The following is a 16078-nucleotide window of genomic DNA, read 5'->3' on the forward strand; positions in this document are numbered from 1 at the left end:
TCTACTTGATACCATGTGACACTGTCAAACTTTATTGCCTAATAAATGAGAAAAGACGCAGAACGTGTAATTAACAAGCGTGACAAATAGCAGCGAAGGTTGTCATGCATAGATGTTGAAGATGATTGCTGCCGCAGCCAGAGCAGGCCAGTCTTTGTAGGAGTGCACTGGCTGCCCACAAATACTTTCTGCCGCAGGTCACGCATGAAGGTTCTTGTAGACACAAGCAAGCAAAACCTGCACAGACAAGGAAAAAAAACAAAAGCGGAAATGAGAATGTGCAAATTGGAACTTAACTTAACAATATGTGCCAAGCGAGAAGTTTGACTGACATAAAAAATAAATTTAGGCATTCTTTGTCTTAACGTACTGGGCTCTTAAGGAATATATGTGATGACGCTTAAAATTACTAGTATATTTCCTAGCACATAGTTATTAAAATGCAGAGCAGAGTCAGACAGAGAAGTGCCTTCAAAATGGCTAAAAAGACTAAAAAGGCACTTATCAACGTGTGAAACAAGTCTGAGAGCCTCTCTACAAAATATAATAAGTTTAAAACAGTTAACCATTCTGCAGGTAAATGATCTGCTATTTTGATTAAAAAGTTAAATCGCATTTTATACTAAACCAAAAGCAAGTTTGGCATTTTCCGCTGTCTAGTTGTCACCTTTTTTTCATACTTAAAAGTTAAACCTGATATAGTACAGGTTACGCAGATAGCACACAAAGGACTGGTGATAAAAGTATCAAAATGCAATGCTTCTGGGATTGGGTCAATCACTTTTGTTGATATATATTCATCGGACCCTAATTGGCTTAGGGCAATACTTCACACCAATAACGCGTCACCTTGGATGATACCTCATACAAAATTGAAAGTATCTCATCATGTGATCAAACGAGAGCATTGCTCCTGTCTTAGAAGTGTTAACGTACTGGTTGCGCCAGAAAGTGCAAAGGAATTTCTAGAGGTTGCAAGTTCATCAGTGTATCTATAGCCTCAGATAATTGCTTATCAGCTTATCAACTAGCAGTTTATAAGCCACTACATACAAAAAACTGTATTCAAGTAATGGTCCCCCTAGCGAAATGTGAAACGTGGCAGCCTAGTCAGAGGGCCAAGAAAAATAACTTAACTTCTGATAACACCTCTAGATGACAAAAAAACAACAACACAAGCAAAATTAGAGTTTTTTGCAAAGCAGCTCTGCACACTGCACTGCTGGAACGCGCAGCATCATTCCTGTTCTACACGCACAATCTCAAACACATGCACCATCACATATTATTGTGCGATCCCCTCAGAGTAAGGTTAAATAACAGTCTGCGCAAACTACCTGCGATGATGCATTCGGCAGGCGTCAGCCAAATGCTGATGGTGGTAGAGCCAAATTGAAATGTGTTCTTGTATGGAAGCGTCGGCCCATGTTTTATCAATCCAAGAAGCAATGCATACATCCTGCAGCACACACAAAGATCTGAAATTAGACTCCTGGCTGATGCTGTACAGTAAATTCCTGTAAACAAACTTAATCACAAAGAAAACCTTTTAGAATACAGAACTCATCACATACTGGCTTGAACACATTTGCGCATTAGGAAGCAAGGTGCAACGCACATTGTTGTAGCGAAATTTCACTCATGTATGGAATACTTGTGAATAATCACACAATAGAGTTATAATGCAAAAAAGAGGCAAGGCGTGCAGACACGGACACAAGAGGGCAACATGAGCGCGTTTGTGTTGTCCTCTTGTGTCCGTGTCTGCACGCCTTAGTTTTTTGCATTATGAATCCTTACCAACTAGCTCAGGTTTCTGTCGTTCGATACAATAGAGTTAATTTGTGAATTCTTACATAGTATTGACTACCTACAGTTAAGTTTTGGAAGGCTTAGGGAAACTAAGTAGTAGTATAAGTAAACTGTACACTGGTGCTGAGAAACTGAGAATAATAGTGGCAGCTGATTAAGGGCCGGTGCAAAGAATAAAAAATACCCGTTTGCTAAATGCTACATATTTTACCATGAAGTTCTCCCTGGTCTTAACCCATATACAAAGCACTGTGAAGATCAGAGATGGTAAAGTACATTGGCTTACACTGATCATAATGATGAGGTCCCGCCATTCAGCTAGCGCCAGCTGTCTATACAGTGAAAAGAACAAAATAAGAGAGCATCAAGTCAGTTGAAAGACAGTTATGCAATTACAAATAAGATGAACCACAGTTATTCATTAATAAATGACAAGCAGTCGTGATTGCACTCCCAGATGAAGCACGTACTAGGCTACAAGTTTTGCAGCTTATTTTTAACAAAGCACCAGTGCAATTTTTACATCAATAGCCGACTGCATTTGGCATTGTATAAAACAAGTAAGCAGTGCGGTGGGAACGCTATGCACGCGCGCGCACGCAAAGCTGTAAGCCATGCAAGAACAAAAGGACACAGAATAGGGCGATTACAGTCTGGCTCATGATTATGAGCAGCGTGTCCTCTCTGAATGCACCCCCTTCGGATGTTTCAGGCTACGTTAACCATAAATACTATAGACAAGCAGAACCCTCGTATAAAAATAAAGCTGACAAAAACCGGCAAGGCAGAAGAGCCCAACCACCAATAATTGTCAAAAAATTCGGACATTGTTGACGAAAAACAAACTGCAAGGTATTTCACTTACCGGAAAAAGTGACATCCAAACATGCGACGTACAAAGGCACATCGAGAACGATGGCGGCGAACGCAGATCCCGCCACAGTGGTGGTAAGTCGTCGGCGAAAACACACAGTACAGCCGATGTCACAAAGCACTGATGCAAAACACAGGGCAAACAGCGTCGGCACAGCTAAATGGCTCCAGCTGATATCAAATAAATCTATAGAACAGCGTAGAACGGCACACAACTAGCACAATGTACGAACCCACGAACAAGACAATGCGTAGTCCAGCAACCGTTTTTTCTATTTCTAACTTCCTGCCTCCCAGTGTTGCCAGCACGAAATGGGGTGCCTGACAAATTTAGAGCCTGTCCGCCAAAGTGATCGCACCGCGGTGGCTGCTCTGTGACATCGATGCGATCACAGCCATCGTGATGCGATCACTTTGACACCGGCGTTGGTTCTTTATTCGAAGCCGGCGTTTCGCTCCTGCTGTCAGCCCCTGCATGCTCCGCGAGCATGGATTAATGGTTTCCAGGTGTCGTGCGTGCGCGCTGGCTTGAAAACGATAATACACATTTTATTATTGAAGTTCCTGTGTGAAATTACTCAACAATGAAGCCAGCTTTTATGTTGCTTCTTACGAGTTCGTTTATCTGTGGCGTCTTTTGTTCGTTAACGCCGACGGTAACCGTAAACTTAACATTCCGTTTGGAATTTGATGCACTTTTAGACAAAAAACATCATAAAAAGTTCTTGAGTTAGACATTCTGTATGCGTTTAACAAAATAGACTCTGGTAACACTAGTAGTGAATTGTTACCGCAGATAGAACATATACTAGTATATTTCATGCGCTTAGGCTATGTTTAGAAGAAATTCTATTTGCAGTCTTGTCGTAGACCAAGACGTCTATAGCCGTTTGTAGCCGTTTCAAGACGTTTTTAAGAGGTTTTGTGTTTCGTGGGAAGGACGGCAGTTGGCGCTTTTGTGTCGATTACCATGAGTTCAGTAAATCAGGCCCAGGTGATATTAGTGGGAGATATGGACGATTTAGGCGGATATACTGATTACAACGGCTCTCTAGTGCTGGATCTGTTTGATGAACAGAAGCTTATAGTAGTTAACAGGGAGAATAAGTGCCATGGACAGGTAACGTGGCAATGCGGAAACAGGCAGTCATGTATCGACTACGCCGTAGTCGATACATGACTGTATCGACTACGACTATTAATGGACCTTCGATCAGGCTATTGGCGAATCTCGGTAGATGACAAGGACCGTGAGAAAACTGCCTTCGTCCCACCTGACGACCTCTACTAATTCAAGGTTATGCCGTTCGGCCTTTGTAATGCCCCGGCAACCTTAGGAGGAATGGTGGGCTCCTTACTTCGCGGCTGTAAATGGTCCACATGTCTGTGTTATCTAGACGATGTGATGGTCTTTTCACCAACTTTCGCGAGTCATCTAACGCGTCTATCGGCTATTCTTGCTGTTTTCCGACGCGCTGGCCTGCAATTGAACTCATCCAAGTGCCACTTTGGACGTCGTCAAATTACCGTTCTTGTGCATCTTGTCAGAGCCGCTGGCGGCCAACCCGACCCTGACAAGATTCGCGCTGTCCAGAACTTTCCTGTTCCGTCTTCCACCGCAGACGTAAGAAGCTGTGTTGGACTATGCTCCTTCTTTCGTCGTTTCATCAAAAATTTAGCCGACACCGTTTGCCCACGCACCGACTTACTTAGGAAGGACGTTGCTTTCACCTGGGGCCGTGTTCATACCAAAGCCTCCCTCGCACGCTCGCTAACGGCTCCCCAATTACTGGCTCATTATGATCCATCGGATCCCACTGAACTTCACGCGGGTGCCAGTGGTCATGACAATGGGGCTGTACTCGTTCAATGGCCGCGTAACGAAGAGCGCGTAATTGCACACGCCAGCCGCCTCCTGTCACCCACCGAGAGAAATTTTTCAATTACTGAACGGGAGTGCTATGCGTTAGTTTGGCCAGTAGCCAAATTCCGCCCCTACTTGTACGGCCGCATATTTTCCATAGTTGCCGATCACCACGCCTTGTGCTGGCTGTCGTCACTTAAAGACCCCATTGGCTAGATGGGCTCCAAGAATAATACAATTATCAGGCCGCTTGCACAAGGACGCTGACTGCCTCTGCCGTCATCCCGTCGACCAGCCTGAATATGATGCGCATGACAGTGACGCTTGCGTACTAGCCATTTCTGGGGTGCGATTTTGTACAAATGACTTTCAAAGTCACAATGCCTTTTCGCGCGACGTAACCGCTTTTGCAAATGGTGTATAAGTATGCACAACGTTTTTTGAATAGCTCAATCAACAGCTCGCTACGTTGGGCGGATGTTTCTTTCATGGTCTCTTTTTCAGGGACTGTATAGCAAATTTGTTTTGTGAAAAGACATTTCATAAAAGCGCACGTCCATTCTTCGTAAAGCAAATTTGTTTTATTACCTTACAACGTGAAAGCAGCCGTTGCATAAAGAAAATCAAACCCAAGTGCTCCTATTTTTGAAGCCGCAGCCACATATTTGTCGAATGTACCTCCAATCCATGCCTTTGAGCTCACGCAAAATGGCGGCTTCTGTTGGAGCCGAGCAGCTGACTGTCGCATCACCGAGCGTTTACGCTATAGTCCGTTATGTTCCACAAGGGATTTTGGCCCACGACTGTGTACTTTCGTCTTAGAAGAAATTCAGACGCGGCTTCCGGGAAACGTGAGATAGAAGAAAGAGGTGAGTAAATATTCTCGTCTAGTGCTTGCATTGTTGTGTGGTTTTCGCTGCATGTATTGAATGACGTGTGGTCCTTTCTTTTTTTAGGAAGAGCCGACAAGAATTAGTCATAGCAGTGCAGAACATAGTGAATCGAGAACTGTCAAGACACCGCCACGACAGAACAATCGTTTCGTCAAAGTGATCGCAGCGGCGGCAACCCTTCCTCGGTCAGGCGCCCTTGCACTGACGGTTCCGCTCCGAGAAAGAAGCTGCTAGAACGGTAAATGCGCGTAGCGACGTTAAGTTTTTTTTACATTAATGGTATAAAAAAGGTAAAACAGAGTAATCAAATCGAAGTGAGCGTTTTATGCAGGCGATAAGTTTAGACAAAATGTTTGCCTTACTGTGTTGCGGTCGGGCTGAAATTCTCGTTTTTAGAAAGGCTTCAATGTGTCGGCGAAAGGCCCACGCGTGTCGTAGGAACATGCCGCTATTCTGTTTCACTTTATCGAGCAGCATCTATACCTGCTTCTACTAAGTTCTCACCACGTATGAGTGCTGCTCGAGAAAACGAGCTGTGGGAGGAGATAGTGGCCCTTCTAAATAAACAGCGGTAAAGGCAAGCCGCTGGCGCAATCACTGGGCCAGCATGTGCTGACGTCTGAATTAATTGTATCGATCAGTAAACAAGCATAAACTTTACATGTAGTGCTGTGATGATCATTTCTTGTATACATTTGCATGATTTAACTGGCAATATCTAGGCACTTATGTGGCTAAAAGAAAGAAAGTCGAGTTCAAGTAGCCATGAAATCTTAATGAAATGGGACGGCAGAATTTTGATGGGCCAGAAATATATTTTCGGTGTCTCAATATAAAGTGACAATAGCATTATTGCAGTAACTCCAAAGCCTGCGAATGCAGACCAATACAACATACCAAGGCCTTGTTACTGAGCTTCTGTAAGTAAATTTTAATTTATTTTCTTGCAAACAGCACCATCAGGCACAGATGGCTGGCCTGCGGCAGCTGACAAAGGAAGTGCACAGCCTGTGGGACATACAGCAGCAGTGCCTCGAGCAGTAGCGCCGGTCTCAGGGGACGAATCAACGCCTCCTGCAGCTGTTACTGGCTGCACTTGCTCATGGTGCAAGCCAAGACCCTCACCCCTTTCAGGCCCCTCGTTAAATGTAAAGAAGCATAGGCAAGGAATTTTTCATCGCATTTTTTTAATCACTTTAAAAAATTTGCTGATGTAGTAATGATGATATGAAGTCACACTATTGCTGGTTTCCAACAAATAATTGCTTATGTCACCATTTAATGCAACCACAAATAGCATATTAGATGCAGCATGATTTTCTGCTTGAATTGATACTGCAGCAGTAGGCGTGTCAACACCATCAGACTCCCCTGCACAAGTGCCAGTAAGCCTGGTTGTGCGAGCATTCTGACTGTGGCATTGAAATCTCCAGGCGCCTGATTGCTGTCGTGTCAATGTGCGCACGAGGCCACACCACAATTGTTCGACAATTTCATCTTGTCTCATCAAATAATGGCGATCACTTCTTGAGAGGCGGGGGAATTCAGACCTTAATATAACATTGAAAGCAACCTATGCACACACACACACACACACACACACACACACACACACACACACACACACACACACACACACACACACACACACACACACACACACACACACACACACACACACACACACACACACACACACACACACACACACACACACACACGCACGCACGCACGCACGCACACGCACAGACACACACACAAATAGGATGAAAATTCCTTGCCTATGCTCCTTCATTTCATTTGTATATTTGTGAATATCAAAGTACGACATTTTTTCTGTAAGTAACTCCACGACAGCAAGTTCCTTTCACATGTGGTGATGTGCCTAGACATCTGGCTGTGATAAATATGGTTCTGTTGGTGTATGATACTTTATGCACCTCTACATTCTTTTCTGGTACAGTTTAAACTGGGTGCTATTTTTGTATAACTATGGATTGCACAATAGCTTTCTGAAACAATGCGTGCCTTTACTTGTGATATTTTAGATGCAAGTGCAAGGGGATGTGATATTTATACAAGGTGATGTTATATATGCTGCATGTCTCTACTACTGCAGCCTGGTGATTTGCACGCTTCTTTAATGTAATTGCTATTGCATGTGATGTGTGCATAAACACGTTACTTTAAAAAAAGGCTGTAGTTTGAAGAATAAAGAAAGCTGCAGTTTTGTTTAATGTTTTTATTTACATGTCACTGCCACATTCGCAGTGCTAGCGTGCACTGTAAAAGTACTACTGTGTAACATTTCAGTTATTGCCTCTACTATTTACAAGTGAGGGCACTTTGCTGAAATCTACCAACTGCTCATGCGTGAACACACTTCACGGGAGCCATACCGCTTGACATGTTGGATGACCAGTTGACAGCATTTTCATCACTAGGAGGAAATTTTGTGGTTGTTGCGAGAGAAAAGGGTGCAGGACCTAGAAGATGTGCGTATAACAGCACGTTTGATGGAGCGGAAAGTGTGATGTGCACTGTGCATTTTGGCTTTGGTGAGCTTCACTGCCCGAGCAGAAAGCGAGGAGACGAACGCTGATGTCCTTCATTGCATAAGGAGAGCAGAGAACTGTCAGGGATACCAGTAAGAAAAAAGGCTACAAAACAAAACTGCACGCTACATCTATGGCACACAGGGCATCTACATGACAGCAGCAGCAAGCAAATCATGTCAAACGCACTTTTAAAAGCCACTTAATTTTAGTTTGCTTTCAATATTATATGTTACCTTTATATAGTCTGTTTTACTTATTATAAATGTAAGGTCGGCATAACCCTCGACTACACCACTTTTACATTTCTCTACAAATCGTGAATGCTTTGCAGTACGTAGACATCAACTACAATTGAGTATGGAAAATGTTTTGTCAGCAGTTTCACAGCATTAAATGCACAATGCAATTATTTCGTATCTGTTAGACCACCACATCTTGCTGACACTGCAACAGCGTGTATGCACCTAGCGATGCTCACAATCCTGTTGACGTCGCAAATGCAGCCGCACACTCCTGAAGTAATGCATGTGCTGCGCACGGGTTGTGTCGAACATGCCGATTACACTGTCTCGGACAGCCCACCCTCTCAGAAAGTTCAATCGAGACCCCCTGTTTCGGGGCAGACCGTGTGGTATGGGGTCGCCGTTGTTACAGAGCTCGCTACTACTGCTGGTGCTGCTGTCGTCATCACTTTCATCTTTGTCGCCCTCAGACAGCCGAAGGTTGTGTGTGCAACACAGCACATGCAGCGACAATGTTGGCCGCACGTTCTGGCTCGTAGAGAAGGGTGCGGTACCACTGCAGACAGCGGAAACGGCTCATCAAGAGCCCAATACACCTCTCCACTACGGAACGCATGGCGCCATGTGCTGTGTTGTACTTCTCCTCGGCATAGGAGGATGGCCGGAAACCGGGGTCAGGAGCCACGGATCCAAGGGGTAGCCGCTGTCACCTGCATGAAAACGGAAATGGTGCACTGAGTACTGCTCTGACGAGAGGCAAGTTGACAGCTGAGGAAAGTTACAGCATCATTCAACATTCAACATAGGGTTCAGACATTGCAGACCTCACACTGTCGTGAGTCCCAAGTAAGAGCACGAGTTGGGCATGTCCATCCCGACACAAACTGTTAATCAAATTACAAGCGTACTACTCGGTGCCCCCCTGAAGCTGAAGAAATCAACACTTACTGGTGCTACGAATCATACAGTAGTAGCACTAATACGTGTTCCTTTCTTCTGCTCCTGGAAGGTACTTAGTAGCATGCTTGTAACTTAACAATTTTAAAATTGTCAGTGCTAGCACTAATTGGTTTGATTTTTTTCTATTTAGGCAGGCACTTACTCGTGTGCACGTAGTTATAAGTTTGTGTTGAGGCGGACATGGCGTTCTACTCGCTAATGAAGCGTGATTGCGACAAAAAATGCTCTGTCTTACCGATGACTCATGAGGTATACACCGGGATTGGCGATGCGCCCCGCCTTGAACCGCCGGCGCAGCCATGTCGTCCGCCAGACGAACGAGTCGTGATCCGACCCCGGTCGCATGGGATACACGGTCAGGATCATCACGTCCGCGTCGCAGATCTGCGGAAAATGTGAACAGATAAAGTCCGCGTTGACAAGTGCAACACAACTGTCAAAAAAATGAGCAGCACTAGAGAACATGACGTATACTTACGAACATGCAGTTTTCAGCGTAGTAGCCCTTCCGAGACATGAACGCAGTATTGCGCTCACCATTGGGTGCGATAATGGCAATGAGGCTACCGTCCGTGCATCCGATCACGTCGGGAATAGCGCCGCGCCGAAGGAAACCCTCCTTCACGCTGCCTTTTCTTCGTAAAATGGTCACACTTGTTTCGGACCCCTGCGTTTACGACAGCCTCGGCCACGCGTCGCACGCTCCCTGTCGACTGCGACACCCGATCGTCTCCTCGCTTGCTCCCGGTGGCAACGAAGCGCAGCGCGCACAACACGTTCCGCTCCACCGACAGTCCCGTCGCTCGCTCCGCTTCTCCGCCGCCAGTTCCTCGCACAAGAACCGCACCGTTTCCTTCGAGAGAGGAAAATGCCGTCGAAAATGGTCACCCGGCATGTCAAACGCGTCGTGTGGCTCTCCGTGTCCGCGTCGGCGACGGCGAAGAGCCACCGCAGGGGGCAGCCATTTTTATGCGTTCTGAAACGACCCTAACTCCGGCGGTGCTAAAAAACTATGACTTTTGCTGCGCATAATGAGTACGTGCGCGTAATTTTGACGTAGCGGGTTTCTGCGGGCTCCTGACGTCGCGTGATTGACAGACATGGGCGCGGCGCGGTCATTTTCGACCAATCGCAGCCGGGTGATGACGTCAAAAGTCATCGGCGAAAGTAATAGAATTGCTACAAAATAGCACCTGCATTTCATTCCCGCTGAACAACGGCGTGATGACTGCTTACTCATCGATCGTCTCAATTCTGGACATTCGGAGCCCATGCTGCACATGTTCGTACTCCGCGACGACGTTCTCTGCCGTCGCATCTTACGACCTCAAGGACCAGAATTTTTACTCGTTGTCCCGCACCATCTCCGGACATCTGTTCTTGACATGACGTACCTACTGCAGGCCACCTCGGCGTTTCTCGTACGGCGCCGCTTCTAATGGCCAGGCCTGCTTTGTGCGCCGCTACGTTGCAGCCTGTGGGCTCTGCCAGCGCCGCAAGAACCTGCTGTGCTGCCCGCTGGACGCCCTCACCCCATCGATGTGCTCGCACAACCATTCTATCGCGTCTTTCTTCTCGGCCCTTTTCAGACGTCGAAATCTGGCAATAAGTGCGTCGTTGTCGCGACTGATTACGCGACCCGATATGCGATCACGCGAGCTTTTCCCACAAGCTGTGCAACTGAGGTGGCGGATTTCCTTTTATATTACGTCATCCTCCATCACGGCACACCCCGGCAGCTCCTCACCGAGTTATATAAGACCTACTTCGCTCCTGTTATGCCGAGCACAAGCTTTCCGCCGCCTACCACCCGCATACAAACGGACTCACGAAGCGGCTCAATCGCACGTTGACAGAAATACTGTCTGTGTACGTTTCAGACGACCACAGTGATTGGGGCAGCACGTTACCCTTCGTGACTTTCGCCTATAAGTCATACCGTCACGAGACCGCTGCCTTTTCACCATTTTACCTTCTGTTCAGCCTCCACCCTAGTCTGCCCTTGGACACTGAATATGCTCCCACTGAATATGCTCAAGACGTCTTCGCCCGGGCTCACACGGCGCGCCAGATTGCCGGATCCCGGCTCACTGAGTCTCAAGCCGCGCAGAAGATCCGCTACGACAGCCGACATTGGGACGTTCGATATCCTCCTGGCTCCGTTGTCCTCCTGAAAAAAAAAATTAACAAAAACCACCAGAAGGAAAGATGAAGGCGACGGAATGTATAAACGTGGCTATGGAAAGAGTAAAACCTGGGGAAAAACTAACGCTGGGGCGTTTCAGCAGGTTTTTTTCTCTTTTCTTTTCCTTTTTTCCCCGCAGTTTTTGATCTGGGCCGCAGTTTCCAACATAAAACCAAGCAACAAACGAAAAACGTTTTTTTTTTTTCATTAAGCCATATCTTTAGCCTTCGTGCCTTTTTTGACATCATCGCCTCTACATTTGTTGTTTGGTGTATTATTTGTTGATTGGTGAATATTTTAATCAAACGTTTTTATGGACTCATCCTACGCCTTTACTCTGGTTAATTGTTAAGTGACATCTGCTATTTTCGTTTCCTTCACTTGCTCGCGGTTTTCACTCCTTTTGGTGATACAGTAAGAATGGCTCAAGGTTATTTTGGTGATCGCCTGTAGCAATGTTGTTTTGCACTGTGACCCAGGAGATATTTTATTGTATTTTTGTGTTTATCGGCACATATGAGAGTGACAATGCGGACACGTGTTCAGGATCCTGATTGAAATATATGTAGCTTGCTTTCCAGAAATAAACAGTTGGCATTCTGCCCTCGTGGTGTCGTGCATGTTTCTTTCCTGTGTCCTCGTTTTTTTATCGCGCAGTTTTAGAAACTTCCAAAAGCTGTGAACCAACTAGCCCGCCAGAACGTCCTAGTAAAAAACATATACACACTACGACTGGAAATACAGCGCAACGACACGTGTGGCTAATGGAAATGTACACCTTTCAGGATGGTAAAATGGCATAGTGAAGGAAAGGCAGTGCATATACGTGTTAAGTGCAGGATGTGTGGCCGTTTCGGGCGCTAGATATTTAACAACCGTATAAAGCAGAGGAAAGCACCGAAACGTCTATTTTATACTTATATCTTCATAAAGATCAGCACAGATATCTTCTAGACGTTTTTGCAACACGCTTTCTGGCCGTCTTAGCAAGATGCAAACTGAAAACAGCTTAGCACGACGTCTTCTATGCGTCTTATGCAGGAAGTCCTCAAGACGTACGTAAAAATACATTTTGTAGTTGTCTTGAATAGTTGTAGACGTTTTAGTTGTGCTCAGCTTGTTCAGGAAGGCTTTCATCGATTTCACTACAGGTTGAATCGCCCTCCAACTTTTATTCAACATGCGCTCAAAAAGTGAAAATACTTACAAATAATGCAACAAGTGAATCAGAAATGTGCGTTACAGCTCTTCCTACTAGCTCCTCGCCATAAAACGTGTTCGGTGTTGCAGCAGACGCACCGGATCAAGTTCACCCAGCGACGGCGCAGTGCACTTCCTGGCTGCCTGTGCGCCTCCCTGGCTGCGCTTTGTGTGACCCTGGGCGCCGCAGCGGCCGTCTACTACGGAGGTAAGTGTCTCCGGCATGAGCATAACAATCGCGACAAAACGAGATAATGTGTGTGAATAGAGCCAATACACTGAGGACTTCATTGTCGTGAATTTCGGTAAGAGAGCATATTAGAACGGCTTCCTGACAGGAACATTTTAAATACAATGTCGTTCTTAGGGACTTACCCCTACTTTTCCGTATCAGGTATGTGTGTTTCTAGCCTCTATCATCGGCCGATCCCACAGATAGTGCAGTCTAAAAATATGGCCTGGTACCGAAGGTAGTGTAGTCCAAAACCGTTCAGTCAAAGAAATGGGGGCCGATCTCGAACGTAGTGCAGTCTAAAAATGTGGGGTCCCACGGGTATTTATGCGGTTTAAAAATATGGGCTGATCTCAGAAATATTGCATATTAAAGATGCGATCCGTTTCCGTGGATATGTCCATTGCAAAAAAGTGGGCCAATCCTGAAAGTAGGGCAGTAAAAATCTAAGCAGTCCGACGCTTCTCCTATACTTTGCTCACGCGAGAGAGGGCTGCGCGATTCTCACACCCAACTCGCCAAGAAATCTTTAATCGATGTCAACGAGAGGTTGAACCGCCTTACTCTTATTCTTGCCCTTTATCGGACTGTCGTTTAAGTATAAAGATGCAGGTGACTGCGTTACCGTGGTAGAAGGAAACTGAAGCCAATGCGCCAACATAGAATCAATACAAAGCACGAAATCGTGGCTCAGCGTGTGCACTACACCCAAATCGACTCATTCACCTGCGATATTTTCACACAAGGTGAGAACTTAACACCGCTTAGTCTGTAATTAAGGATGGCATAGTTAGAATGAGATTATGACAGCAGCGCCCACATCACGGGCGACCTTACACAGTCTCATTCATCAAAGGGACGTTGCTATATGTCCTAGCTCTTACAAATTTGGACACTATGACTCGTACGCATACGCTCAACACCTGTAGTTTTCTGGTCAAAATCTCTAAAGTGGCTGGACGTCATATCATGCTATAAAGGTACGCGTGACCGATGGAGTGACTGAACCTGCCTCGTCTAGCACAGCAACGCCCCAATGCCTTTAGGCCACGATGGCATGCATGCGTCACTCGTACTAATAACAGTGCTTGAAACGTCGGGCGTTTTCCCCCATCTAGAGCTAGCGCTTTGAGATGCTGTGTCAGAGTGCACTGCCCTGCCTTTGGGGTCGGCCTATACAGGGTGTTTCAACTAAGTCGTGTTGAACTTGAAAAAAAAATCCACGTGTTAGTTACGAGAATGCAACCAACGTAGTATATTTTCATTGTCCTCTTGTCCGACGCAAACAACTTTTTTACTATGAGCTTTGGTAATTATATGACGGCTATTAATTAACCTACTTGCAGTATGAACGCAAAATCTTGAATGTGCAAGCTGTAGAGTCTATAGAGTAATATTCAAGTAAATTTTTTAGCTTATGATAGCTACGGTTGAATTATTTCTCCGGGCGGTAAGGAAAGCGCTCGAGATTTGAAAAAAAAAATAAAGAAAGCCGGCAGATCTCACGCCCTGTGGGAATCGATTTATGCGAAGCAGTGTGCGGGGAGCCTACCAAGTTAACGAAACGACCGTGAGAGCACCAAGACGTAGGCGGCTGTTTCATGACCTACATGATACGCATGTCGTGACATTCATGTCATGCTTCTTCAGGAGTCCCTTCAGCTACACCTGAGATAGCTTGAGGCGAAAGCCATAGTCATGCTCATGACTATGACTTCGGCCATCAACCTTTAGCCTTTTCCTTCACTTAGTACCACATCCGGACTCATTCCATTGGTTTTTGAGTATTTATCTTTTTCGCTGAGGCATTGTCTGTTTTTCTAAGTCATGCTCATGATGATGACTTCTACCATCATCCTTTAGTGTTTCTCTCACTAAGGGCCCACGTCCGAACCCATTTCAGTGATTTTTGAGTATTTATGTTTTTCGCTGTGTCATTGTCATTTTTGCTGAGCCATGCTCATGACTATGACTTTTACCGCTATCCTTCAGTGTTTCCTTCTCTTAGTACCCACGTCCGAACCCATTTTAGAGGTTTTTGAGTGTTAATGTTTTTTTTTCGCTGAGTCATTGCTATTTCTGCTGAGTCATGCTCATGACTATGACTTCTACCACCATCCTTTAGTGGTTCCTTCCCTTAGTAGCCACGTTGAAACTATTTCAGTGGTTTTTGAGTGTTAATCTTTTTTGCTGGGTCATTGTCATAACCTACATGACACGCATGTCATGACATTTATGTCATGACCTATCACTCAAGTTCTTCGTACACTCCTGTCATACTGCTAATTTTGGTACATACCAAGTTAACGAAACCATGAGAGCACAAATACGAAGGCGGCTAGATATATAGATATATAGATACTGTCAAAGTAGCAAATGTTCGCCAAGAAATGCTTCGTATTTAAAACTACCAAGTTACTACGCGCTTACTCGCACAGCGGCTCTTACGCCCTCAATCAGGACACGAACGAATGATCGATGCTGCAGGCAGGCAGAAGGCACGAACAGGTCTCGAGCAACGGATATTGTACTTTTGCTAATATATTGTCGGTTGATGTGATGGGATCCCCCTGCAATAAATAACGCATGACATTTCTGTCCTGTCGGCAGGCAGTGAGGGCGAGAATGTTTTGGCGGTGGATGCGGATGGTTGGTAAGGCCATCGCATATCATTTTTAATGCGAGAGCATTACTTGGCTCATTGTACGACCCCGCCGTCATCAGAAAGCGGTGGCAGAAAATCGGTAGCAGAAAAACTCCACACAAATTACGTAATCTCGATGACGCCACTGCTACTGCTCCGTAGCCGACAGTGATGACCATCTTCGAGGCTGTGCACGTGGTTGGGCTCTGCCTGGCGGGCCATGCACTAGGTGGCGCATGGTATGAGTGGCGCCTAAAATAGTACCGCCATCTACTCCGCCGTCTCCTCTTCTAAATCGCTTGTTTTTTTCTTTACTTTTTGCTTGCGAAAACAAGTCGATGGTGGCGCTCCTCGAAAGTCCCCGGGCCGCCGCTGCCGTCGGCGGCGGCGGCTGCGCAGAGTGACTTTCCACATGGCTCTGAGGCGCAAAAAATATATATATAGATATATATATATATATATATATATATATAGAAGTGAAAGCGTGCGCTATCATCGTCCAATCGGAGATAGAAGAGAGAGAGAAGTGGCATTGTTCAAAGGATGGCGCCACTGCCGGCGCTATGGAGTCTTCATCGTTCGAAGTTGAATCCGATCGTCCTCGTCTCTTTTGCG

At 45.7% G+C, this 16078-nt stretch overlaps 1 protein-coding gene across 4 annotated transcripts in view; it reads left to right on the forward strand.

The window, feature by feature from the left end:
- Positions 1–16078, forward strand: part of LOC119456179 (atrial natriuretic peptide-converting enzyme) — a 608985-nt gene that overhangs the window by 175412 nt on the left and 417495 nt on the right. For 3 of the 4 annotated variants that reach the window (XM_049660865.1, XM_049660868.1, XM_037717807.2), the window contains exon 2: positions 12678–12795. In XM_049660865.1, the coding sequence (XP_049516822.1) occupies positions 12678–12795 (118 nt within the window). The remainder of the gene's footprint in view (positions 1–12677; positions 12796–16078) is intronic. The other variant, XM_049660866.1, reaches the window with a different exon arrangement.

Source organism: Dermacentor silvarum, chromosome 1, assembly GCF_013339745.2.
Source record: "Dermacentor silvarum isolate Dsil-2018 chromosome 1, BIME_Dsil_1.4, whole genome shotgun sequence".
In the NCBI taxonomy this organism is placed as follows: domain Eukaryota; kingdom Metazoa; phylum Arthropoda; class Arachnida; order Ixodida; family Ixodidae; genus Dermacentor; species Dermacentor silvarum.